Source organism: Saccopteryx bilineata, chromosome 3 (assembly GCF_036850765.1).
Source record: "Saccopteryx bilineata isolate mSacBil1 chromosome 3, mSacBil1_pri_phased_curated, whole genome shotgun sequence".
Classification (NCBI taxonomy): domain Eukaryota; kingdom Metazoa; phylum Chordata; class Mammalia; order Chiroptera; family Emballonuridae; genus Saccopteryx; species Saccopteryx bilineata.
The window spans coordinates 231,016,371-231,043,586 of record NC_089492.1 but is presented as its reverse complement, the minus strand read 5'-3'; the positions used below and the strand labels follow the sequence as shown (position 1 = coordinate 231,043,586).

At 36.0% G+C, this 27,216-nt stretch overlaps 1 protein-coding gene across 2 annotated transcripts in view; it reads right to left on the bottom strand.

Moving 5' to 3' along the window:
• The window catches only part of ANKRD13C (ankyrin repeat domain 13C), a 94,131-nt gene that overhangs the window by 53,425 nt on the left and 13,490 nt on the right, over positions 1–27,216 (bottom strand). The window contains exons 2-3 of one of the 2 annotated variants that reach the window (XM_066268890.1): positions 17,105–17,146; positions 6,790–6,894 (exon numbers count right to left, since the gene is read on the bottom strand). In XM_066268890.1, coding sequence (XP_066124987.1) covers positions 6,790–6,894; positions 17,105–17,146 — 147 coding nt within the window. The remainder of the gene's footprint in view (positions 1–6,789; positions 6,895–17,104; positions 17,147–27,216) is intronic. The other variant, XM_066268891.1, reaches the window with a different exon arrangement.

The following is a 27,216-nucleotide window of genomic DNA, read 5'->3' as shown; positions in this document are numbered from 1 at the left end:
ATTCTTGTTCTATGAAACTTCGTATTTTTTTAAAAATTATATCAACTCAAACTTTCTTATGGAAACAAAAACAAACATTTGAGATGCAATTATACAAAAATACTAGTATGTTTTTGGGGTCTCAGTATTTGTGCTCCCATATTGTAAAATCTAACATTGATTGATAATGAAGATAAAATTAGCTTTAGAGGATTTGGACAGTATTAGATAGAATTCCCACAAAGACTCAAATGTGGTTAACTCTAGTAAACCACAATTAATTGAACTTTCTCTTCTCCCATATAAAGTATTTTTAGAGTTTTCAGTGTATTGTTCCTAAAGCTGTGGAACTACGCCCCACTACTCCCAAGTATGTACTGCTTCAATCTGTATCTCCTGCTTTCCACATCCTTTACACTCCATTCTAATTATTGAATAGTTTTACCTAGATGTACCACAGATAACTCAAACTCGCAAAGCTTAACACAATTAATTAAATCCCATATTGTTCTTCCTTCTATATTTTATACATTAATTAGTGAGATCACCATTAATCCATGACAGAGATCTTTTTTTTATTTTTTTATTCATTTTAGAGAGAGGAGAGAAAGAGACAGAGAAATAAGGGGAGGAGAAGCAGGAAGCATCAACTCCCATATGTGCCTTGACCGGGCGAGCCCAGGGTTTCGAACCGGTGACCTCAGCGTTCCAGGTCGACGCTTTATCCACTGCGCCACCACAGGTCAGGCCATGACAGAGATCTTGCAGTTACTCATAATCCTTCTATCTCTACCCAGGAGATCATCAACCACTGTCAATTCTTCTATTTAATAATCTTTCTAATCTATCCCTTACTTCTCTAAACATAGTATCTCTTTTTAAGACAAGATTACATTTAATCTAAAGATTTTTTTTTTCCACTCAATTAAAAAGTCTTGGGTTTAATCCAATAATCTCAATCCTTGCTTTGAAGTTTTGGGGGTTTACAGTGACTGAGATTACAATCTTGAGATTACAATCTTGAATGGCATATAAAGCAGATCTCAGTGTGTCCCCTTTACCATTAAAACTTCATCTCCCAAAACTACTCATCTCTTCACCCACAGTAGCTTTGCAGCTTCATTTAGTATGCCACACTGAAATACAGTTCTTAAAATGTTTTGTTGTTTTTCACATTTTCAGGCTTTCTATTCATTCTGCTCCCATAGACTAGAATGTCTTTGCTCACTGTAATAAAATTTTTTTTGTATTTTTCCTAAGTTAGAAGCAGGGAGGCAGACAGACAGACTCGCGCATGCGCCCAACCGGGATCCACCCAGCATGCCCACCACAGGGTGATGCTCTGTCCATCTGGGGCGTTGCTCCTTTTAAGCCAGAGCCATTCTATCACCTGAGGCAGAGGCCATGGAGCCGTCCTCAGAGCCCAGGGCCAACTTTGCTCCAATGGAGCCTTGACTGTCGGAGGGGAAGAGAGAGATAGAGAGAAAGGAGAAGGGGAAGGGTGGAGAAGCAGATGGGGGCTTCTCCTGTGTGCCCTGACCAGGAATCGAACCTGAGACTTTCACACGCCAGGCCAACGCTCTACTGCTGAACCAGCTGACCAGGGCTTGTAATAAATCTTAAAATCTGTTGACAGTCTACTCAAATAACCAATACTTTGCAATAACCAGAATTACTTTCTCCCTCAAGTATTTCACTCTAGTAGTTTTGTTTATACTTCAGAATGCTACAGAATATTGACTGCTCTCTCTCCCCAAACCACAATGAGTTTCTCTATGTCAAAGCTAATGGCACATTTCTAACTATTCTTCAGATACATCTGGTAGATTCTCAGAAGACAAGCCCTGTTCTAATGAAGCTTACTAATTTAATGAAGTTTAATCTAATGGGAAAGACAGGTAGAGTTCTGATGTACTGTATGAGCAGAGAAGGTTCCCTTGTACTTGAGCTGAGATCTGAAGAATTTTAAGATGTGGGGGCAGAAGGTGAAAGATGAGTGAAGATGAGAAACTAAAAGCCTAGTGGTGCTGACATACAAAAAGCACATAGAAAGAATAAGATGGCCCTGGCCAGTAGGCTCAGTGGTAGAGTGTCAGTCTGGCGTGTGGATATCCCTGGTTCGATTTCCAGTCAGGGCACACAGGAGAAGCACCCATTGTTTTTCAACCCTTCCGCCTACACTTCTCTCTCTCTCTCTCTCCCATTCTCTCTCTCCTTTTCCAATCCTATAGCCATGGCTCGATTAGAGCGAGCTAGGCACTGAGGATGGCTCCATGGCCTCCACTTCAAGCGCTAAAAAATGTCTCCTGTTGCAAAGGAGCAAGGGCCCCAGATGGGCAGAGCAGCGCCCCCTAGTGGGATTGCCAGGTGGATCCCGGTCGGATGCATCCAGGAGTATGTCTCTGCCTTCCCTCCTCTCACTATAATAAGAAAAGAAAAAAAGAAGAAGATAAGGATGATGAAAAGTGACTTTATAATTCTGGATCTTATAAACCAAGTTAGAGATTCTGATCTTCATTCTAAATATAGATATGTTTAAAGGGTTTTAAGTAGAAGAGAAAAAGAAACTAAATATATATATAATAAAACATTAACAGTGGTTATCTCTGGATAAAATTATTTACTTCTTTTTTCTCTATAATTTTCCTAATTTACTATAATATATATAATTACTTTCTTATAAGAAAAAATACTATAAAGTTTTGAACAACTCAAAAGAGTTATATTAAACAAAAATCCTAATACTTTACAGAAAAATTTTCATTCCTGGTAAGTAGTCTCAAATTTTCTTCGCAGTTTTTATTCATTTCTTCATTAATTCACTGAACAAATATTGTGCCAAGCACTGTTTTGGAAGCCAGAGATAAAAGGATGAATAAGATAATTTATAGATGACATGAGTCTTCACAAAGCTTGTATCATTAGGATATAGGGTAGGGAACAGATACTGAACAGTAAATTAGAAGTGTGCTGGAGTACTGCAAAGGAAGAGTGGACCACTTCAAAATGTATGAAAAGGAGAAGTTAATCTACTTCAGGAGTTGAGGAAATACTTCTCCAAGGAAGAAATATGAAGTTAAACCCAAATGAAGAAGACTGCCAGTTCTAGACAAGACTGCTGTCTCTTTCCCTCCAAACTAACCTTTAATGTGCTATAAAAATAAGACAGAGGCTAACAAAATTCCTAAAACTACCATAACATATCTATACTAATGTAGATCTGTATATACTACAAGCACTTCCTGGAAAGAGAGGGAGGTCTCTGCGAATAAGAAATGAGCCGTCTACCTGACCTGTGGTGGCACACTGGATAAAGCATCGACCTGGAATACTGAGGTTGCCAGTTTGAAACCCTGGGCTTGCCCGTCAAGGCACATACAAGATGCAACTACTAGGAGCTGATGTTTCCTGGTCCTCCCATCCCCCTTCTTTCTCTCTCTCCTCTCTCTAAAATCAAAAACTAAAATGTAAGAACAAAAGAAAGAGATGGAGAGAGAGAGAGAGAGAAAGAAAGAGAGAGAGAGAGAGAGAGAGAAAGAAAGAGGGAGGAAAGGAGGGAAGGAGGGAAGAAGGAAGGGGGATAGAGGGAGGGAGGGAGGGCAGAAAGAAAAAGAAAGACAGAAGAGGAAGGAAGGAAGGAAGGAAGGGAGGGAGGGAGGGAGGGAGGAAAAAAGGGAGGGAAAAGGAGAGGAGAAAGGGAGAGAGGGAGGAAGGGATGGAGGGAGGGAGGGAGGGAGGGGAGAGAGAAAGAAACAAAGAAAAGAAAGAAAGAAAGAAAAACAAAGAAAGGAGCAGTCTAGATCAGAGGAAAGCTGGAAACTATTGGTAAGGGATAAATTGGGAAAAAACTTTTATATTGTATCCATATCTCTCCCTGATACTGGTCTGGGCTGATCTGTGTTCACCAGGTAACCACTATAAGGCAGAAAAGCAACATAATCTTAAATTTTTATTAATTTAAAGGAAACAATTCTAAAGTCTCTGACAATTTAGTATTAGCTTACTGTTCTATAGCACAAAAATATTAGCAGAAATCAAACCAAAAAGACAAACAGGTCACAAAGTTTTCATAAATATTAGATTATATGTATCATTGTAATTTTCTATGCCTAGAGAGTTTTAATGTAACATAAGTTAAATAATCAAAAACTTAAATCATAAGCCCTAGCCAGCTGGCTCAGTGGTAGAATTCAGCCCTGTGTGTGGAAGTCCGAGATTCAATTCCCAGTGAGGGCACACAGGTGAAGAGCCAATCCGCTTCTCCTCCCACCGCCACGTCTCTTTTTTCTCTGTCTCTCTCTTCCTCTCCTGCAACCAAGGCTCCACTGGAGCAAAGTAGGTCTGGGCACTGAGGATGGCTCCATGGCCTCTACCTCAGGAACTAGAATGGCTCCGGTTGCAATGGAGCAATGCCCCAGATGGGCAGAGCATCACCCCCTAGTGGGCTTGCCGGGTGGCACATTCAGGAATCTGTCTCTCTGCCTCCCCACTTCTCACTTCAGAAAAAAACAAAGAAAAACAAAACAAAACAAACAAAATTTAAATCATAGAAATTAAAAAGTTTCAAAGTATAGACATGTTTAATAGCATTATAAATACATTCACATTAATATTTCTAAATATGTACCATAAGGGTTGTTGAATTAACTGTCCTATAACTTAGTAGATAAATATTTCCCTTTCATCTGATGGGAAGTAATAAAAATATAAGCACTAAATAATTATAGACATACAATTACTTAAATAATTGTCAATGGAATATTATTCAGAATGTGTATCTAAAATATCACTCTATAGAAGTCACTTTTAAAAACAGGCCTTCACTACTATGTTCTTCAATGTTTACATTAAAATGTGTACTATATACCCAGTCACTGGTTTTCCTAGGAAAACCTGTTTTTGGCCTTCCCCATAGACTATGAATTACTAAAGAGCAGAAACCATGTCTTCATTCTCTACATCTACTATATGCATACGCTTTATAGTCAAGACTAAATATTAAGTAATGCTGAGTAAGAGAATCCTTGAAAGTCATGTAAGTCTCTGGGTGGGTCAGAAATCCAGGGGCCCATTTGGTTTCCTCCCCACTCTGCTAATCCTTTAGAAATATCAAAGAAAGTTCCTTCAGAACAACTGCTGCAACTCTGAATTCACCCTGTTTCTTAGAGCTGTGTATTTTTATCTTTTCCCTGAAATAATTCCAAGATCACAATTTCTTGCTTTCAAAAAAGTCTCTTGATGGCCTGACCTGTGGTGGCGCAACGGATAAAGCGTCGACCTGGAAATGCTGAGGTCGCCGGTTCGAAACCCTGGGTTTGCCTGGTCAAGGCACATATGGGAGTTGATGCTTCCAGCTCCTCCCTCCATCTCTCTCTGCTCTCTCTCTCTCTCTTTCTCCCTCTCTCTCTCCTCTCTAAAATGAATAAATAAAATTAAAAAAAAAAGTCTCCTAATGTTTGTCCTAAAAGAACAACTCTCAATGAGTAACAAAATGTATATATATATATATATATATATATACTCATATAGTTGTTAAAATATCACTATTTTATCTCACCTTAAATCTTAAGCCCAAATCTAACTTCACCATTAAAAGTTGTCCAAGGTGTTCAGAAACTTCACAAAGATATAATATGTGGATTACATATAAAGCTAAACTAAAACACAAGAAAAAGCCCATAAGGACCCAAAACTTAGCATCAAAAATAAAACAAAATCTATGTAACATTCTGGGAGTGTTCAATGTTATGCTTTTTATAAAATAAAACTGCCAAAAATAAAGAAAATTTCTGAGAGAGGCTGAGGGAGAGAGGACCATCGAGCTGCCCGGTATGTGCCCTGACAGGGGAATCAAACCTGCGACCTCCGCACTCTGGAATGACACTCCAACCAACCGAGCTGTCCAGTCAGGGCTCAATTTCTTTTATTGATTGACTGACTTTTAGAGAGACAGAGAGAGGAAGAGAGAGAGGGGAGGAGGAAGGAAAGCCTTAATTTGTTGTTCTACTCAGTCATGCAGTCACTGGTTGCTTCCCATGTGTGCCCTGACCAGGAATCAAACCACAGTCTTGTCATTCTAGGATGCTCTTAACCGAAGGAGCTAATTGGCCAGGGCCCAAAATTTTGTATAGTTTCCTTCTACAAAACTAGACTGAAGGTGATTATTTTCAGCTTTGAAGTATAAGTAGATAGTATTACCAGAATGATAACAATTCCCATTCATCCAGATTTAAATTTTATAAAATTTTCAACTACTGAGATGTGTTTGACAGAAGTAAGACCTATAAATAAAGTTGAGGGAAATATAGGTGTAGGAGGAGGGAGAGGGGAATAACTGAATACTCTATATTTTGTGGAAAATGTATGTATGTGACATTTTTTGGAAATTCTCTAAAGACTAAAACAAACAGACTTGTTTCTCTTCTAGCAATTAAAGCAGATAGATAACCATTATTAGCACACTGATTATTTTCAGTTCTAATTCATCTTCCAAAAAATTAAGCACTTGCCAGAAAGGACAGTCCATTTCAATGCTTTTAAAAAGATCTTCATTCTAAATTAATTTTTTAAAAAATCAAAAATACTAGTAGGGCAGAATGCTGTAAAAAGAGAAAACAAAAAATAAACATACTTTTAAACATAATTCCTCAATTCTCTTTGTCCCAATGGTTAAGTTCCTAAAAATTCATATACAAGTTTATAAATAACTACAAACTTTATAGAGTATAGAAAGTTACACTAAATAAAAAATATTTCAAATCCATCACTTCATATTTTTAGAGTATATAACAAGTAATTTTTATTGCTTACTCATCTGTCTGTCTCCATAGCTGATGGCTTCTGCCAGCGGGCTCCATCCCTGAGCATTTTTCACCTTTACTGGAGCATTGTGAGCCAAGAGTAAATGGGCACATTCTGGAACAGAGAGTGGCAGTAGTATCAAACGTCATGCAGTTTTTAGAATCTCAATATAAAATTATGTAAAAACTCAAGAAACAAATGAATATAAATAGATCTATAAAAAAATACTGTACTATGCAGAATTAATTTTTTTTAATTGTTTACTTACTGACTTTAGAGAGGGCCCTGACCTGTGACGGCGCAGCGGATAAAGCAAGGACCTAGAACCCTGAGCTTGCCGGATCAAACCCCTGCCTCGCCACGTCAAGACACATACAGGAAGCAATTTCTACAAGTAGATGTTTCCTGCTTCTCCCCCCTCTGTCTAATTCTCCCCCCACACCCTTCTCCCTAAAAATCAACAAATAAAATCTTAAAAAAAAAAAAAAGATTGTGGAGAGGGAAATGAAAGAGAGAAAGAAACACTGACTTGTTGTTCCACTTATCTATGCATTCATTGGTTGCCTCCTATATATTCCCTGACGGGACTGAACCCCCAACCTTGACCTATCAGCAGGACACTCCAAGCAACAAGCCACCCATCCAGGGCCCAATTCAATATTTATTAAATTCCTATTTATCTAAACCAGGTTATTTCAGATCCTCAGACTCAAGAAGTATCCATTCTAAAAATAAATTGAATCTTTCAGCAAAGAAAGGGTTGTGTCCCCTAGTAATTGTTCCCAAGAGTATTTTAAGAGCTTGACCGGGTAGTGGTGTCGGGCTGGGAGACGGAGGACCCAGGTTCAAAACCTGAAGGTTGCAGGCTTGAGCATGGGCTCATCCAGCTTGAGCACAGGCTCACCAGCTTGAGCACGCAATCGCTGGCTTGAGCGTGGGATCATAGACATGACTCCATGGTCGCTAACTTGAGCCCAAAGGTCGCTGGCTTGAGTTCAAGGTTGCTGGCTTGAGCAAGGGGCCACTTGCTCTGCTGTAGCCCCCCCCCATCAAGGCACATATGAGAAAGCAATCAATGAACAACTAAGGTGCCGCAACGAAGAACTGAAGCTTCTCATCTCTCTCCTTTCCTGTTTGTCAGTCCCTCTCTCTGACTGTCATAAAAAAAAAAGAGAGAGAGTATTTTAAGAATGTTTTCTACTCTAAAAGATAACCCAAGAACCTCAAGAGTAATTTACACCAAACAAAAAGGATGTGATAGTCTGTAATATCAAATAAAAAGCTTATTATCTATTTCAGGAAAATGTCTTTTCAAAAAAAATCAGTAAGGTTTCTATAAATCCTTATTTTTCAAATTTTGTAATTCTTTCAGTTTAGAAGATAAGAACAATAATATATTTATGATTACAAGGACAAATCTGAAAAGTCTTTCTAGTAATCAAACTAAGTCTAAGATATAAACCCTTCTATAGGATAAGAAAACTTCTGTAAAAATTAAATATGAAAAGTATATTAACAGTCAAAAACACTCAAAACTAGACTAAGGGAAATTTAGAATGGCTAGCAAACCTAAATTTCCAAAATAAATGACATTTGTTCAATCAGCCATTCAGCAAACATTTACCACGTGCTTTTAAATGCTATTTCTAAGTACCAGGACCTGGATTCAAGCAACAAAAAGGTAAGCTCTTGATATCAGAGTTTATACCCTATATCTGAAGCCAATAAGTAAACTAATAAGCCAAAAAAAAAATCAGATAGTAAGTTCTCTGAAGAAAATAAGGATGTTATGTCATTGTAATGTGCATGAGCTCAGAAGAATGGCACTACTCCTAGTAATAGAAGGAATTCCTATACTGACAGGACATCTATTTAGAATAAAGTAAAATACATACAGAAATTTCACACAGAAGGTTGGAAAGTCTGCTATTAGTATATAAAACATGTACAAGAATGTTTATTTAGCTTTGTTTATTATGACAAATATACTGGAAACTAGGTGAATATCTATCATGGGTGAATGACTGACTAATGATGCATCTACATTATTAAAGTAATATGCAGCCATTTCTAAAGAAGAGAGTCATATCAAATGGACAAAGGAGCCAGTTGAACGGTTAGCCACCGACCAAATTTAGGGAACTAAGTACCAAAATAATGACTATATATAACACATTAAGCAAAAAACAATTAATATGCCCAAATGACATCAAAAAATAAAAGAAAGTACAAAATTTTAAAATAGAAGTACCATGACTCAGCAATCCTACTTCTGGGTATTTATCTGAAAAGATACATGTACCCCTATGTTCACACCAGTATTTATTTACAACAGCCAAGATATGAATGCCCACTGATAGATGAATGGATAAAGACAATGTGGTACATATATACAATGGAATATTAATTAATCAGCTATGAAAAAGAATGGAATTTCACCATTGAAACAACACAGATGGACCTAGAGGGCCTTATACTAAGTGAAATAAGTCAGCAAAGAAAGACAAATACCATATGATTGTGCTTAAAAACACAAAATAAATGAACTAATGAAACAGAAACAAACTCATAGATACAAAGAACAAACTGATGGTCACTAGATTGGGGGGGGTTTGGGGGAACAACAGAAAAAGATTAAGAAGTACAAATTGCCAGTTATAAAATTAGTCACAGGGATGTAAAGTACAGCATAGGGAACAGCCATAATATTATAACAACTATGCATTGTCCCAGAGAAGTACTAGACTTACTGGGGTAAGCACTTCATAAGGTTCATAAATGTCTCATTACTACATTGTACACCTGAAATATATAATACTTCACATCAAGTGTAATTTAAAAATACATTTTAAAATAATTAAAGCTAAAAGATAATAATAAAAAATTATAAATCAGCATATTATAACCCCAATGTGATAACTTAATTAGCTAAAGATCCTTAATGAATGCTAAAGCCAGTAGGTAAAAGGCTATGTGCTAGAAAAAAAGATAGTCACATAATACCAAAATATCACTCTAAGATTATTTACAAATTATTAAAAGAAAAATGTTCCTTTATAGTGGAGATATCTGAAGATCACATCTGAAACAACTGAACAAACTTAGTGGCTTTAATAGTAAGATACTGGACACTATATGCTTCCTGATGTGAGGTAACATAACAAAGTTCATAACACTGCCTATGCAGTATTTTTTCCAGAAATGTTTAACCTGAATCTAATTCAGCCTCTATAGTTCATTTTCAATTTACATAAATGACAGAAAATAAGGAAAAAGTTAAATAACATCATGATAAAATAATCCTGTAAATCTGAGATGGGGGACATTCAACAAATTAACTTGGCAAGACTCTTCCAATATGTACAAAGGAGGAAGAAAAGAGCCGGGTGAACTTCTCTAGGTTAAAATAGGAACATGTCAACCAAATGCAATGAGTGAACCTCAATTATATCTTGGTTTGATATAAATCATCTTTAAAAGTCATTTTTGAAACTGAAAAAATCAAATGTGAATTAGATATCATATTTTATAACAATATTATTAATTTTCTTAGGTATGATAATGCTATCATGGTTATGTAGGAGAATATTCTTAGAGAGGCATGCAGAAATATTTGGAAAAATGTCACTATGTTTACAATCTAATAATTTTCTTATTTTTTTTTTAATGTTTTTATTTATTGATTTTAGAGGAAGGTGGGGAGAGAGCGAGCAGGAGCAAAAAACATTTGTATGTGCCTTGACCGGACAAACTGTTTCAAACTGGCAACCTCAGCATTCCAGGTTGACACTCTGTCCACTGCACCACCACAGGTCAGGTAACATCTAATTTTCAAATAGTACAGCAACAAAAATATATATAACATGCTGAGATAAAGATAATGTAAATATGATAAAATATTATCAATTACTGAAACTAGGTAGAGAGTAGTTAACTATTCATTGTGATAACCTTTCAGTTTTTCTGTATATTTTGAATTTTTCATAGTAAAATGTTTTAAAAATGTTAAAAAAATTTTTAAAGGAATGCACTTAAGCTATCCTAACAGTCATAAAGGAATGACCACATTGTACTGCTAACTAATAATGCAGAAATTCAGCATGATCCCTTTTTTTAAAGGAATAACTAAAAAAACTACCTTTATTATTATGTGTTTAGATATGTACACATATGTTTGTACTTAATAGTAAGCATGGAGAAAATTATTACAAATAGCTTTATAAATTCTGTGTTTTATATACTCCCTATTATAGACCTTCTTTGCCCAACCCTGTATGTATTTTTTAAGATTTTATTTACTGATTTTTATAGAGAAAGAAGGATGGAGAGAAGAGGGCAGTGAGAAGCATCAACTCATAGTCACTTCACTTTAGTTGTTTAATGATTTATTTCCTACATGTGCCTTGACCGGCAAGCCTGGGTTTCATTCTGGCAACCTCAGCCTTCCAGGTTGATACTCTATCCACTGCACCACCACAAATCAGGCTATCTTTGTTCTGTATTATTTCAACAAGCATGTATTAATAACTTAAAAATCATTTAAATTTGTTTTAATTTAAAAGTATCAATAAGCGCCCCTAGACAGTTGGTTCAGTGGATAGAGAGTTGGCCCAGTGTATGGACGTTCCCAGTTCAATTCCTGATCAGAGCACCCAAGGGAAGCGACCATCTGCTTCTCTCCTCCTGCCCCCTCTTCCCCTTCTTCCTCTCTTCCTCTCTTGCAGCCAGTGGCTCGACTAGTTCAACCGTCAGCCCCAGGCAGTGAAGATAGCTTGGCTGGGCCAAGCATCAGCCTAAGGAGCTGAGAATAGCTCAGTTGATTCAAGCATCAACCCCAGACTGAGGAGGCCAGGTGGATCCCGGTCAGGGCATATGCAGTAGTCTGTTTCTCTATCTCCCCACCTCTCACGTAAAAAGAAAAAAAATATATTAATAAGCAAGATGCACAGTAGAATCTAAAGCAATATCTCAACTGTATAAACTATATAATTAGTATGATTTATATATATATATATATGCTAGACATGTCAACTATATTTTCTGATACACCACAGACCCAGTTAAACTGGTACCCTTCATTCACCATTCAGAAGTTAAATGACACAGAAATGAGCAATTAAGAAAAAGTCAGATAATCATAGATATGCCAATGATCTATGGCATATTCTCATACATTTAAAAAAAACTGGATCAATCAAATGCTCTCTCTGTAATTGTAAAAATGAATAATAAAAAAACAAGGTAGTTTAAAAAAGAAAGAAAAAGAAAGAAAGAAAGAAAGAGAGAAAGAAAGAGAAAGAGAGAAAGAGAGAAAGAGAGAAAGAGAAGAAAGAGAAAGAAAGAAAGAAAGAAAGAAAGAAAGAAAGAAAGAAAGAGAGAGAGAGAGAGAGAGAGAGAAAGGGAGGGAGGGAGGGAGGGAGGGAGGGAGGGAGGGAACAAGGTAGTTAACGACCAGGCAATATGGCTTAAAGAATGCATGAAAATGTGGCACTCATCAGAACACAAATCACATATAAATAAGTAGAAGCTATAAAGGTGATAAAATATAAAGAAAATACATGGAATAAACAGGATAGTTGGAAATCAAAAAGAACAGCCATAGAGACCTTTATAAGAGTTAGAATCATCCTAGAGTGATTTCAGAAAAATTTTTTTAAATTGCTTATCTAAAAAAGACTGAATGAATTAAAAGTCACAGCAACTGGCCTGAAGAATGTATCTCTGATGCCCAACCAAAAGTAAAATTAAAAGTTAGGGTTTTTTTTCATCTCCTAAAGATTCCATCCCAAAAAGCAAAGGTTGCCATTTCAATCCCTACCCAGGGTACACAGAGTAACAGATGTTCCTGTCTCTTTTCTGCTCTCTCCCTCTCCCTAAAATCAATAAAAAATAAATAAGTAAAAACTTTCCTGTAAGCATAGCCAACATAATCAATGGACCTAGAAATTCAGAAAAATCAGACTTCAAAGGTGAAAAAGTTATTCAGTTGGTTAAGATGTGTGAGAGAAAAGAAGAGAAGTAAACACAAGCGTAAAAGTTCTACAAGAGCCCTGGCCAGGTAGCTCAGCTGGTTAGAGCATCCTCCTGATATGCCAAGGTTGTGAGTTTGGTTCTTGGTCTGGTCTGGTCAGGGCACATACAAGAATCAATCAATAAATGGATAAATAAGTGGAACAACATATTGATCACATCTCTCTCATATGTACATATATATATACACACACACACACATACACACACACACACACACACACATAAAAGGTCTACCGGAAAGTTCTGTCCGTTTCTATCACAAGTTTCGACACGTAAACACATGTTTATTTGGGGCATGTGTGCCTCTCTATTTTTATCACTTAATGTATACATACTGACGTAGCAAATTAACTAAAACAAAGTTGATTCATGTTAGTCTTATGTGTGAAGCGATAGTGTACCCATGGCTACTGATAAAGTTCATTTACGCCACTGTAATTTTTATGAATTTCAACAAGGAAGAAATGCTACAGAAGCATGTCTGTCGCATCCACCATATTCTCTGGACTTAGCACCCTCCGACTATCACTTGTTTTTGTCCTTACAAAATATTTTGAAGGGCAAAAAATTCAAAAATGAAGAAGATACCAAACAAGCACTGGTTCAATTTTTCGCATTAAAAGATAAAACATTTTTCGGCCCTGGCCGGTTGGCTCAGCGGTAGAGCGGTGGCCTGGAGTGCGGGGGACCGGGGTTCGATTCCCAGCCAGAGCACATAGGAGAAGCGCCCATTTGCTTCTCCACCCCCACCCCCTCCTTCCTCTCTGTCTCTCTCTTCCTCTCCCGCAGCCAAGGCTCCATTGGAGCAAGGATGGCCCAGGCGCTGGGGATGGCTCCTTGGCCTCTGCCCCAGGCGCTGGAGTGGCTCTGGTCGCGGCAGAGCGACGCCCCGGAGGGGCAGAGCATCGCCCCCTGGTGGGCGTGCCGGGTGGATCCCGGTCGGGCGCATGCGGGAGTCTGTCTGACTGTCTCTCTCAGTTTCCAGCTTCGGAAGAATACAAAAAAAAAAAAAAAAAAAAAAGATAAAACATTTTTCAAAAATGGGATATACAAATTGCCCTCACACTGGCAAGAAATCATTAATAATAATGGCAATTATATTATTGTATAAAGTTTATTGACAGTAAGAAAAATTTGTATTTTGTTTTATTCCAAAAACGGACAGAACTTTCCGGTAGACCATATATATATATATATATATAAAATTATATATATATAATTTTTTTTGAAAAGTCCTATGACAGTTCTCTTTTTAACTCAACCAATAAATGCTATTAGAATGCCCAGGAATTTATACTGTGCTTACAAACAAGTATATAAACAAAAAGCAAAACATGCCCCTCAACAATGAAATCACAAAAGGTATAATATATCTCTTAAGGAGGAGATAAAAGAGAACAGAGTAGCACAGCTTGAACAATGGCATAATATAAAACTAATGTATAGAATTAAGTGCCAGATATGTAATATCTATACATATCTAATGTATAGATATTTTACTTTCTACTATACATTTGCATTTCACTCTTGTGCAACCAAATACCAAAAAATATTAAAAGATCATAATGAAAAAAAGAAAAAGTGGAAAAATAAAAATGGATAAATGTAAATGGGTCAGCATTAGTAACTGAATCTACTCTATTATAAAAAGGACACGAAAAGAGCAAACACCAACATTATTTGCAGATCATAATTCATCTAATTGTTTCCCAAAATACGTTCCACAGAATTCTAGTGTCTCAAGATACTTGTGAAAAAGAGCAAACATCAAATAATTGTAGGGAAGAATAACTCCTATCCAACACTTGTCCCAACAATTCAGAGGGTCACAATGCATACTAGCATATAAAGGTTCTAAGGTCTATAATAAAGAAAACTGCTTAATACTTATTAACCCACTATTTTCCAAATAGGTGAGACCTGGAAACACTATTTTCCTTGAAATACTTATTACTAATATCCAACAAAACTCATATTCTGTGAAAAATATTTTGTACAGGCTGATAGAAACCTACGATGAAGCATAACAATACCTCTACCTAATACAGAACACTTAGACTAGGGATGCTTCATTTCACTTGCAAATCCTGGGAAATTCACACTTACTATTCAAGTCCAAAATTTAGAAGAGCAATCAGTCTTGGCATCTAATTAACTAAGTCTGCTATGAAAACCAGAGGAAAGCATGTTGTTAGCTAACTTAGACCTATCTTTTTTGAATAGTATTCAGTGAAAAGAGGACAAGGCCGTTCAGCATAATAGGACTCCAAGCTCTATAGCCTGATACTCCCAAGTTCAAGTCAAAATTCTGCTACCTTATTCTTGAAAAGTTGCTTAACTTCTCAGAGCTAAGTTTTGTTTATCTATACAGTGAGGATAATAGTATCTTCCTCACATGGTTATGTTAAATGAGTAAATATGTATAAAGCACTAAAAGAAGCATCTAGCATATTGTAAACGATGGCTATATTTCAGTTATTTTCTAAAGTTCTGTTTAAATGGCTTGGGAGAAAAGCGTAAGTTTTTATTAGTCAAATTGAGCCAACTACATGTGATATATGTTCAGCAATGTAGCTACACTAGAGATAAGTATCTAAACACTTTTCTTCTGTATTCCTGATTACCTCTCTCAACTCAAGCCAGTCTAGTTAGAGTTAATTTCACAGAAGTAAATACATATCCCAAAAATAATTCATGAGATTGTTAGTCATTCATCACTGTGGCTTGGCTTGAGATAAACTAAAGAAATCAAACACTTTGCTCAGAAATTCAGGAACTCAAACAAAACTAGTTGGTGGTAAAAAATGAAACCAGAAAGTCATGAAGATTCGGGATTCTAGAATAGTTAATTTTGGGTCATGTTCAATTTCCATAAACACTGAAAAATAAAACACAAAAAGGGAGATTATTATAGACAAACTAAAAAAAACCAAAAACATAAAACCAGCATACACAACATTAAAGATAGACCTATCACAGACAGATAGATAAATGGATGAAGAATGGAAGAGAGGAAAGAAAGGAGGGATGGAGAAAGGAAGGAAGAAAAATAGAAAGGATGAAGAATGGCTGATCCCTCAAATTGTCTTAGTTATGCTTTTCTTAAGATGTAGCTAGTCCTCATATCTTGAGTTTCTAAAATATGTATCATCTTCATGAATCTCTTTACTTAGAAGTTACTCAAGTGAGTCTGTTCCTTATAGGAAGAAAAAAAATATCATAACTAAATCAAAAAAATAAAGATTCAAGTCACCAATTTATAAAGAATTAAAATCAAAATTAAATAACCTTGCAAATGATATGCTTCACTTAAGCATATGAACTTAAAAACCAAACTTGCAAAAGAATTATTTTTTTCAACAAAGAAAGTTCTAGCAATACCCCTGAGATCAGCATATATTGAGATCAAATGTTTATAACAATTATATTACAATATATAACAATAACATGTTCATAATGATACATCTGGATCATCAGAAAGATAAGCCTTAAAAATTAATAAGCCCGTTTTAAAATTCAAGAGCACTTTTTTTTTTTTTTTTTAAATTTTTAGCAAACACATCTAAAATTTTAAACTCTAGCACTCAAAACGTAGCCAATCAGCTATCTGGAGTCCTCACTTTTCAGGATTACTCGGAATACAGATAACTAAGATTTTATTGCATCTAGGAATAGCTTACAAAATAGATCTTTTAAATCACCTATCTATGAGTTGATTTTTTTAAATTAAAGAATAACAAGTATTAGATTTACAATCACCTACCATACAAAAGGCTAGACTTAGTTTTGATATACAAAATAGTCCATGTTAAAGAAAGTTATAAAGTATTACAATATTAAGAGTACTACAATAATTAATAAACCTTAATATATTTTCAAACTCCTGATATTATAAATACTTGCTTGACAAAACCACAAAGAAAAATAGTTTCAAAAGGCATAAAGGTTAGTATAAGATTTCCAATCTCTAAAAAAATGGCTGTAGAAAATAAGAAAATATTTGTTATTTCTTACTGAATTTATTGTGATGACACTGGTTAATAAATTATATGTTTCAGAGATGTGAAACTTCTCTGAACACATCGTCTTTGTAGTGTGTGTTCACCACCCCAAGTCATTCCCTTCCATCACCATGAATATCTGTTACTTTTAAATATACTGAATTCTAAGCTCAGTTAGCAAGTAAAATAGGTTAATTTTTAAAAACTCAAAGGACAAAATTCACATAAAAATTTTAAAACTGACTATACATAAGTGAAGTTAAACATAAAAAAAGAAAATATTTACTAACCTTTATTTCCTAACATCACAGCAAGATGTAAAGGAGTGTTTCCTAAAATAAAAAAATTAAATTAGTGTAAAAACATAGAAAAGTATGGATTTAAAAGTGGTTTCAGCTCCTTCAGAAATTTCACTGGCAGATATTAAGCAAAGAAAATGTGGCTACAAAATGATCCTGCTTATATGGCAAGTTCGAAGTCAGAGGATGTCATGGTTTCTAAGCATAATGCATCCACTTCCTCTTTCCTATGCCAAACCACCCCCAATCCCTTCACCCACTCCCCAAAGATACCCACTGTGCTTTTGGGATTTCTTGTCCAAACAGATTTCATGTGTTTTTTGCTAATTATCATATCATTCTTTGCTCATTCAGCAAACAATTTAAATACCTACTATAAACTCATTTTGGGGAATAAATACCAGTAAAACCCAATCTCATACTCAAATTGTCAAGTCTTCAGTTAGAGACTGATATGAAAATAAATTATTGTTGTTTTATTTACTGAAGTAGAAAAGAGTGTAGAACAGCGATGGAACCCAGGGCAGAGCACCTAATCTTGCCTATACAGAGAGACCTAAATATTGAAGATAAACTCTCTGAAAAGAGTCTAAAAAAATGAGTTAGAAGCAACAGTGACTAGCCTTCCATGTTAAAAAACAAACAAAAAACCCCTGATTACATTCAATTGCAAGAACATTTTTATTTTGGGGAAATACACAAAAAAAAATTTACAATTAATGAGAGTAAAGAGCTTGTAGGAGAACAGCAAATAATGGAAACTGGAAAGATTAGAAGGAGGCAAACCAATAGAAACTGTAGGCTATGCTATCGAGTTTGGACCATATCCTATAGTTGATGTTACAGAACAATTAATCTAATTCTAAAACGATACCCCAAGTCACTCTTACAACCTGTAATAGTAATATTTTTTAAAATAAAGTTAGTATTTAAAATGTGTGTATATTAATGTTCAGATATTAGCATTTTTACAGAAGTCTTACATGAGCAATTTTTGCTAATAAAATGAGCAACATACATATCACAAAATCACATATAAAATAGAACAAGACTTGATTACTTTATCTAAGAAATCTGTATATGATCTACCCCAATCTCATAGATGGACCAAACCAGTCAAGATGGTTAAAACAAATACACACACCTCTTTAGCTCAATAAAACCAGAAGAGAGTGGTAATTGTTAATTAGCAAAGACAGCAAGATAGTCTTTTATGTAAAATATACAACACAAATAAATTGACTAAATTTAAATTGTAACTAGAAAAAAACAAACTGAATTACAGTAAATATCTTCATCTTATACTTCAGGAACAAATAAATGGCAGACTTTGAGATATTACTCACATTATGGTTTTCAGAAATAAAAATTTAAAGTACAAATTACAGCTAGTGACTAGGCAATATACTCTACAATTTTCACACCTTAGAACTCAACCTAGTTGAGATACAGAAACTATGATACAATTGTTAATAATCATACATTGAAGCATAACTCAGAAAAAACATGATTACTAAAAGTCACGGGTATGAGCTGTTTTCCAAAAAGACAAACTTTGATTCCCCGAAACTTCAAAACCCTTTAGAGTAAGGTAGCTATCTTCCCAAAATGCTATGCTATAATGTTAGAAAAATTTACATGGTTAAGAATAAAAACGAAAAGTCCAATGAAAAAGAATTCTGGTTTTAGAACAGCATTGTTTATGTTTAATAATTCAATATGTAATATGCATTGAAGAAAAGCATTTTTCACTGTGGATATTTTTATATATGAAGTTATTGAAACTGATTTCTCACTTGACTAGCGGTGATGAAGCGGACAAAGCATCAACCTGGGCCACTGAGATTCCATGTTAAACACCCAGAGGTGGCCGGCTTGAGTGCAGGCTCACCAGCTTGAGTTAGGGTCTGTGGCTTAAGCACGGGATCATCAACATGATCCCATGGTCCTGGCTTGAGCCCAAAGGTCGCTGGCTTAAAGGCAAAGGTTGCTAGCTTGAAGCCCAAAGGATACTGGCTTGAACAAGGGGTCACTAGCCTGGCTGAAGGCCTTCGTTCAAGGCACATATGAGAAGCAATTAATGAAAATCTAAAGTGCAGCAACTACATCTCTCTCCCTTCGCCTCTCCCTCTCTCACTAAAAAATATAAAGAATAAAAACTGATTTCTCTCTCTTTCCATGTTGAAACCATATGACTATCTCATAAAGACACTAAAGAAAAACTCTAGAAAAACAGAACTATGTCAGTTATTTTCTATTCCCCTCACCTGCAAATAAATAAATAAATACTTGTAAGGTTAGGAACTTTCAATTGATTTTTCTTTAACAGGAATGCTCAATAATGCACAATTTTTTCTACTACTGACTAACATGTTCAATTCAAACACAAAATAAAAATGCTTAGGAATAATTTTAAATGTAGCTATATCAGATTTGGAACCATCTACTTAGTCCCTTCAAAGTCTTCAGCATAAAACAAGGTAAAAGAAATCACATGTATAAAAACCTGAATACCCAAATCAAAATTGAGAAAAAACAAAGCTGGAAGCATCATGTTCCCTGATTTCAAACTCTATTACGTGCTATAGTAATCAAAACAGTATGGTACTGGCATAAAAACAGATACACAGATCAGTGGAACAGAATAGAGAGCCTAGAAACACATAGTCAATAATTTATGACAAAGAAGCCAAGCACATACAATGGGGAAAGGACAGCCTCTTCAATAAATGGTAATGAACAGCCACATGCAAATTAAACTGGTTCACCATTTTATACAATACACAAAAATTAACTCCAAACTGATTAAAGACTTGAATGTGCCTGACCTGCGGCAGCTCAATGGGAATGCTGAGGTCACTGGTTTGAGACCCTGGGCTTGCCCTGTCAAGGCACATATGGGAAGAAACTACTGAGTTGATGCTTCCTGCTCCTTCCCAGCACCCTTTCTTTCTTTCTCTCTCTCCTCTCTCTCTAAAAATCAATAAATAACATCTTTAAAAAAAAAAAAAAAAGAAATACTTGAATGTGAGACCTGAAACCATAATAAAAGTCACAGAAGAAAACATGGGCAGTAAACTGCTTGACACAAATCTTGACTATGATTATTTTAATTTGAAACCAAAAGCAAAGGCAACAGAAGCAAAAATAAACTATGGGACTACATCAAACTAAAAAGCTTCTGCACAGGAATAAAAATGAAAAGGCAATATAAAGAATGGGAGAAAATACTTGCAAGTCATGTATCTGATAAAAGGTTAATATTCAAAATATATAAGAAATTCACAGAACTCAATAGTGAAAATATCTTGATTTAAAATGGGCAGAGGGCTTGGCCTGTAGTGGCACAGTGAATAGAGCGTTGACCTGGAACACTTTCGAGGTAGCCAGTTCAAAATCCTGTTCAAGGCATATACGACAAGCAACCAATGAACAACTAAAGTGAAGCAACTATAATTCTCATTCTCTCCACATCTCTCTCCTCTCTCTCTGTAAAATCAATAAATAAAATCTTTTTTTAAAAAAATGGGCAAACAAGACAGGTAACAGCAAATGTTGGAGAGGCTGTGGAGAAAAAGGAACCCTCATACACGGTTGGTGGGAATGTAAAGTAGTACAACCATTATGGAAGAAAGTATGGTGGTTCCTCAAAAAACTGAAAATAGAATTACCTTATGACCCAGCAATCCCTCTACTGGGTATATACCCCAAAAACTCAGAAACATTGATACGTAAAGACACATGCAGCCCCATGTTCATTGCAGCATTGTTCACAGTGGCCAAGACATGGAAACAACCAAAAAGCCCATCAATAGAAGACTGGATAAAGAAGATGTGGCACATATACACTATGGAATACTACTCGGCCATAAGAAATGATGACATCAGATCATTTACAGCAAAATGGTGGGATCTTGATAACATTATACGGAGTGAAATAAGTAAATCAGAAAAAACCAGGAACTGCATTATTCCATACGTAGATGGGACATAAAAGTGAGACTAAGAGACATTGATAAGAGTGTGGTGGTTACGGGGGGAGGGGGGAGAGGGAGAAGGAAAGGGGGAGGGGGAGGGGCACAAAGAAAACTAGATAGAAGGTGACAGAGGACAATCTGACTTTGGGTGATGGGTATGCAACATAATTGGAACGACAAGATAACCTGGACATGTTATCTTTGAATATATGTATCCTGATTTATTGATGTCACCCCATTAAAAAAATAAAATTATTTTTTAAAAAATGGGCAGAGGTTCTGAATTTTTCCATAGAATATACTCAGATGGCAACAGGCACACGCTCAAGGTCACTAATCAGCAGGAAAATCTAAATTACAATGAAAAATCACCTCATATCTGTTAGAATGGCTATTATCAAAAAAATTAAAAATGCCAGTGAGAATATGAAGAAAAGTAAACCCCTGTACACTGTTGGTGGAAATGTAAATTGGTACAGCCACTATAGAAAACAGTACAGAAGTTCTGCAAAAAAATTAAAAATAGAACTACCATCTGATCTAGCCATTCTGCTTCTGAGTATTTATCCAAAGAAAACAGAAACACTAACTCAAAAGATATACCCCCATATTCACTGCAGCATTGTTTATAACAGCCAAAATACAGAAATAATCTCAGTATCCATCAGCAGATGCATGGATAAAGAAAATGTAGTCTATACTGGAATTTATAATGGATTATTATATAGAATGGACTATTATTCATCCATAAAAAAGAATAAAACCCTGACATCTGCAATAAAGTGCATGGACCATGAGGGCATTATGTTAAATAAAAGAAGACAGAGAAAAACAAATACCATACAATCTTACTTAATGAAAAATCTAAAACACACACATACACACACAAGCTCATAAATACAGAGAACAGATTGATGGTTGCCAGAGTTAAGGATGGGGTTTGGGTGGGATGAGAAAAATAATGCTCTAGTGAATATCTGAACGTTGCTAACAGAATAGATCTTAAAAGTTAACACAAGAAAGATAATCTTGCAACAATGTATGGTGATGGATGTTACTATGGTGGTCATTTCACAATATATATAAATATTGAATCATTAATTTGTAGAACTGGAACTACAACTAATGTGTCACAACTATAAGCTGATGCTTCTCATTTCTCTCCCCTCCTGCCTGCCTGCCTCTAGCAAAAAGAAAAAAGAAAAACTGTATTTCAGATATGTATCCAACTGCATGTAGTGAGGAGTCTTTTCATACAGTACAATATTTATCTTTTAACTGCAGCATTTAATCCACTTTCATATAGAATACTTACTAACACTGGGGCTTAAATCTACCACCTTGTTTTTTGTCTTCTATTTGTCTTGCTGGTTCTATGTTCCTTTCTCTCATCTCTATTGCTTTCTTCTTAATTATTTTCATTATTCCATTTTGTTTTTTAATCTGTGAGATGAAAAATAAATACTTTTATTTTACAATTCTTTTCTATTTTTGTTTTGTTTTTTGGGTGAGAGGAGTGGAGATAGTGAAGCAGACTCCCACATGCGCCCCAACTGGGATCCACCTGGCAACTCTATCTAGGGCCAATGCTAAAGCACTGAGCTATTTTTAGCACTTGAGGCTGACATGTTCCAACAAAGCTATCCTCGGCACCCAGGCCACAATTAAACCAATCAAGCCACTGGATGCTGGAGGGAAAAACGGGAGAGAAGGGTGGGGAAGCAGGCGGTCACTTCTCCTGTGTGCCCTGACTGGAAATTGAACCCAGGATGTCCATATGCCAGGCCAACATTCTATCCACTGAGCCACCAGCCAGCCTACTATTCTTTTTTTTTTTTTTTTTTTTGTATTTTTCCAAAGTGACAAGCAGTGGGGGCAGGAGGGGGGAGACTGGGGGACGGGGTGGCAGACAGACTCCCACATGCGCCCGACAGGGATCCACCTGGCATGCCCACTAGGGGGCGATGCTCAGCCCATCTGAGGCGTTGCTCCGCTGCAATAGAAGCCATTCTAGTGCCTGAGGGGGAGGCCATAGAGCCATCCTCAGCACCCGGGCCAACTGTGCTCCAATGGAGCCTTGGCTGCGGGAGGGGAAGAGAGAGACAGAGAGAAAGGAGAGGGGGAAGGGTGGAGAAGCAGATGGGCACTTCTCCTGTGTGCCCTGGCCAAGAATCAAACCTGGGAAATCCACAAACCGGGCCGATGCTCTACTGCTAAGCCAACCAGCCAGGGCCTAGCCTACTATTCTTTTCATAGTTATCCTAAAGATCCACTGTCTTATACCATAGTTATATATGGTTCATGAGCATTTAAATGTGGCTAGTCTAAATTAACATATGCCATAGTGAGATTTTGAAGATGTAGTATGAAACACAAGACTATATCTCAATAATGTTTTATATTAATCATCATGTTGAAATGTTTTGGTTATACTGGATTAACTATATTATTAAAATTAATTTTATCTACTTTTTATTTTCTTTATGTGGCTTTTAGAAAATTTAGTTAAATATGTAGTTTGCATTGTATTTCTTAGCACAGCTCTAAAGTTTACAATATACATCCTTGATTTATCAGTCTAATGTTAAATAATACATTACCCCTCTTCAGAGTCATGCAATTAACATAGAACACTAACTTCATTACCTTTATCCAGACTTAGTGCTATTATTTAATCCCTTAAGTTTTTTTTACCTTATATTCATTTGTTTAATTGCCATTTTTTGGTACATTTCATTCCTTCCTATTTCTAATTTCTCAGCAGAATCATTTTTCTTCTTTCTGAAATACATCCTTCAGTATCTCTTTCAGTGATGGTCTGATAAGTGAATTTTTAGGTTTTTGTTTGTGAATGTCTATTCAACTTCAAACCTGAAGTATATAGTATTGGGTATGTAATTCTTGATGGGCTATTATTTTCTGCAGCATTCTATTTGGTCTTATGGTTTCCTTTTTTTATTTTTCTGGCTGCATTTAAGACCTCTTTATTTTCTTTAATATTCAGTCATTTTGGTCCAATATGGATTCCATTTTTTAAGCTTGCTTCAGTTGGACTTTCTGAAGCTCTAAATTGGTGTCTTTCATAAAGTTTAGAAAATATACAGCAATTATTCAATATCTCCCTAAGTAAAGCTTTAGCCCCATCTCTCTCTTCTCCCCTGTGGTTCACTTAATACAGAATTTCTCTTACATTTTTCTTTTACTTTCTTTCTCTTTTTGTCTTCTTCAGGATCTAAACTGTGATTTCAGTTATTACACTGAAACTATTCAGTTTTTCCATTTGAGAATTTCTATTTGGTTCTTTTCAAAATATGATAAGTGATTTAAATTCTTATAGTTTCCAGTTCTCCAATAAAATACTCAAATTTGTTTCATCTCCCAAGAACAGAATAACTATTGTTACTTAAAATTTCTGCCTAATAATAATTACAATAGCCTGACCAGTGGTAGTGCAGTGGGTAGAGCATCAACCTGGGATAATGAGGTCCCAGGTTCAAAACCACAAGGTCTTTGGCTTTAGTGCAGGCTCATCCAGCTTGAGTGCAGGGTCATTGGATTGAGTGTGGGATCATCAATATGCTCCTATGGTCACTGGCTTGAGCCCAAAGGTCACTCTGGCTTGAAGCCCAAAGTCACTGGCTTGAGCAAGGGATCATGTGCTTGGCTTGAAACCCACCACCACGCCCTATCAAGGCATGCTTAGAAGCAATCAATGAACAATTAAAGTGATGCAACTATGAGTTGATGCTTCTCATTATCTCATTCCCTTCCTGTCTGTCTGTCTCTCTCACTAAATAATAATAATAATTATAATAAAAGAGGCTCTGAGGAGTCTGTTTGTCTTATTGTTTCTCCCTTTTCATTCAATGTTCACTTTTTTTATTAGGCTTATCACCTTTCATTATACACTGGACATGATATTTAATTAACTCTTTATATAAAAAATGTTGAAACACAAGAAACAAATCCTCCAAAGACTTTCATTTTTCAGGCATATAGCTGAATCCCAGCTTTTTTCATAAATTCACACAGATAATCCTAAAATTTGTATAAAAATTCGAAGGATCCAGAATAGCCATAACAAACTTAAAAAGAACAACAAAGTTGAAGGATTCACACTTCCCAATTTCAAAACCACAGTAATTAACACATTACATATTTGCATAAAAATAGGTATATACATCAATAGATTCAAAATAGATTGTAGACCTAAATGTAAGAACTAAAGCTATAAAATTCTTACAAAACAAAACAAAGGAGTATATCCTTGTAACCTTGGATTAGTAATGGTTTCTCAGATACACCAAAAACAAAGCAACAAAAATAAATAAATAAATTGAACGCCATCAAAATTAAAATGTTCTGTATTGCAGAGTATGTCATCAAGAAGGTAAAAAGACAACCCAGAGAGGAAGAAAATACTTTGCAAACCAGGTATTTGTACCCATATATTATTATAAAAACTCTTCCAACTAAATAATAATAATGAAAATTTTAATGGGAAAAAATCTGGCCCTGGCCGGTTGGCTCAGCGGTAGAGCGTCGGCCTAGCGTGCGGAGGACCCGGGTTCAATTCCCGGCCAGGGCACACAGGAGAAGCGCCCATTTGCTTCTCCACCCCTTCGCCGCGCTTTCCTCTCTGTCTCTCTCTTCCCCTCCCGCAGCCAAGGCTCCATTGGAGCAAAGATGGCCCGGGAGTGGGGTTGGCTCTGTGGCCTCTGCCTCAGGCGCTAGAGTGGCTCTGGTCGCAACATGGCGACGCCCCAGAGGGGGCAGAACATCGCCCCCTGGTGGGCAGAGCGTCGCCCCTGGTGGGCGTGCTGGGTGGATCCCGGTCGGGCGCATGCGGGAGTCTGTCTGACTGTCTCTCCCCGTTTCCAGCTTCAGAAAAATGAAAAAAAAAAAAAAAATCTGAACATCTATCTCTCTGAAGATATATAAATGGCCAATGAGCCTATGAAATGATGCTCAAATATCATTGGATATTAAAGAAATACAAATCAAAATTACAATGAGATGACACTTTGTAATTAACAGGATGACTATTTAAAAAGAGAGATAACAGCAAGTGTTGACAAGGAAGAGAAACTGGAATCCTCAAGCACTGTTGTCAGGAAAATAAAATAGTGCAGGCACTTTTGGAAAATCGTTTGGCAGTTTTCCAAAATAGTAAACAGTTACATATGAGTCACCAAGAGGTACATACCTAAGAAAATGAAAACATGTACAGTACACACAAAAACTTATATACAAGTATTCACAGGAGCATTAGTCATAACAGGCAAAAAGCAGAAACAACTCAAATGTCCATTGATTAATGAATGTATCACTATAATAAAATACATCTATGCAATGGAATATTATTTGGCAATAAAAAGGCATGAAGTATACTGATACATGCTACAACATGGATGGACCTTGAAAATAATGTGCTAAGTGAAAAAAGCAAACCACAAGACCACATATTGTGCAATTGCATTTATATGATATGTCTAGAACAATCAAATCTATGGAGACACAAGTAGGTAAGTGGTTGTTTAGGGCTAGGGAAAATGAGGGGTTTCAGGGAGTGAAAGATAAAGGGTATAAGGTTTCTTTGTAGGGTGATGATTGTTTTCAAGTTAACTACAGTCATGGTTGTACAACTATGAATACACCTAAAATCATTTCATTGTACACTTTAAATGATTCAACTGTACCATATGAATTACATCTAAATAAAGCTGTTTTAAAATACCTATAAATAAAAGTGGGGAACAAGTAAAGTAGTCAGGATCACAGTAACAATTTATTCATACTCCTAACAGTTTTAAAAGCAAAAGTCTTCCTTACAAAAGCCTTTTTAGTAGACTTCTTATTTTGCCTTATAGCCATCACCGATGTTAGTTGCAGTCATTAGTCCTGACCTAAAACAAGTGTCTTTGACACTTGCTTCTTTGGTGTGAATAACTATTGAAAATAAAATACTAGAAATAGCTTGGTATTTTTCTACTGCTATGAATGCTAATGAAAGCAATAAATGAATACAAAAAAGGAAGGGATAGGCTTGCTGTAGGGCACAAAATTGCTCTTGCCATCTGTTCACCATATTGGAAAACTTCTCATCCTCTAATCGAGAGATGTTGC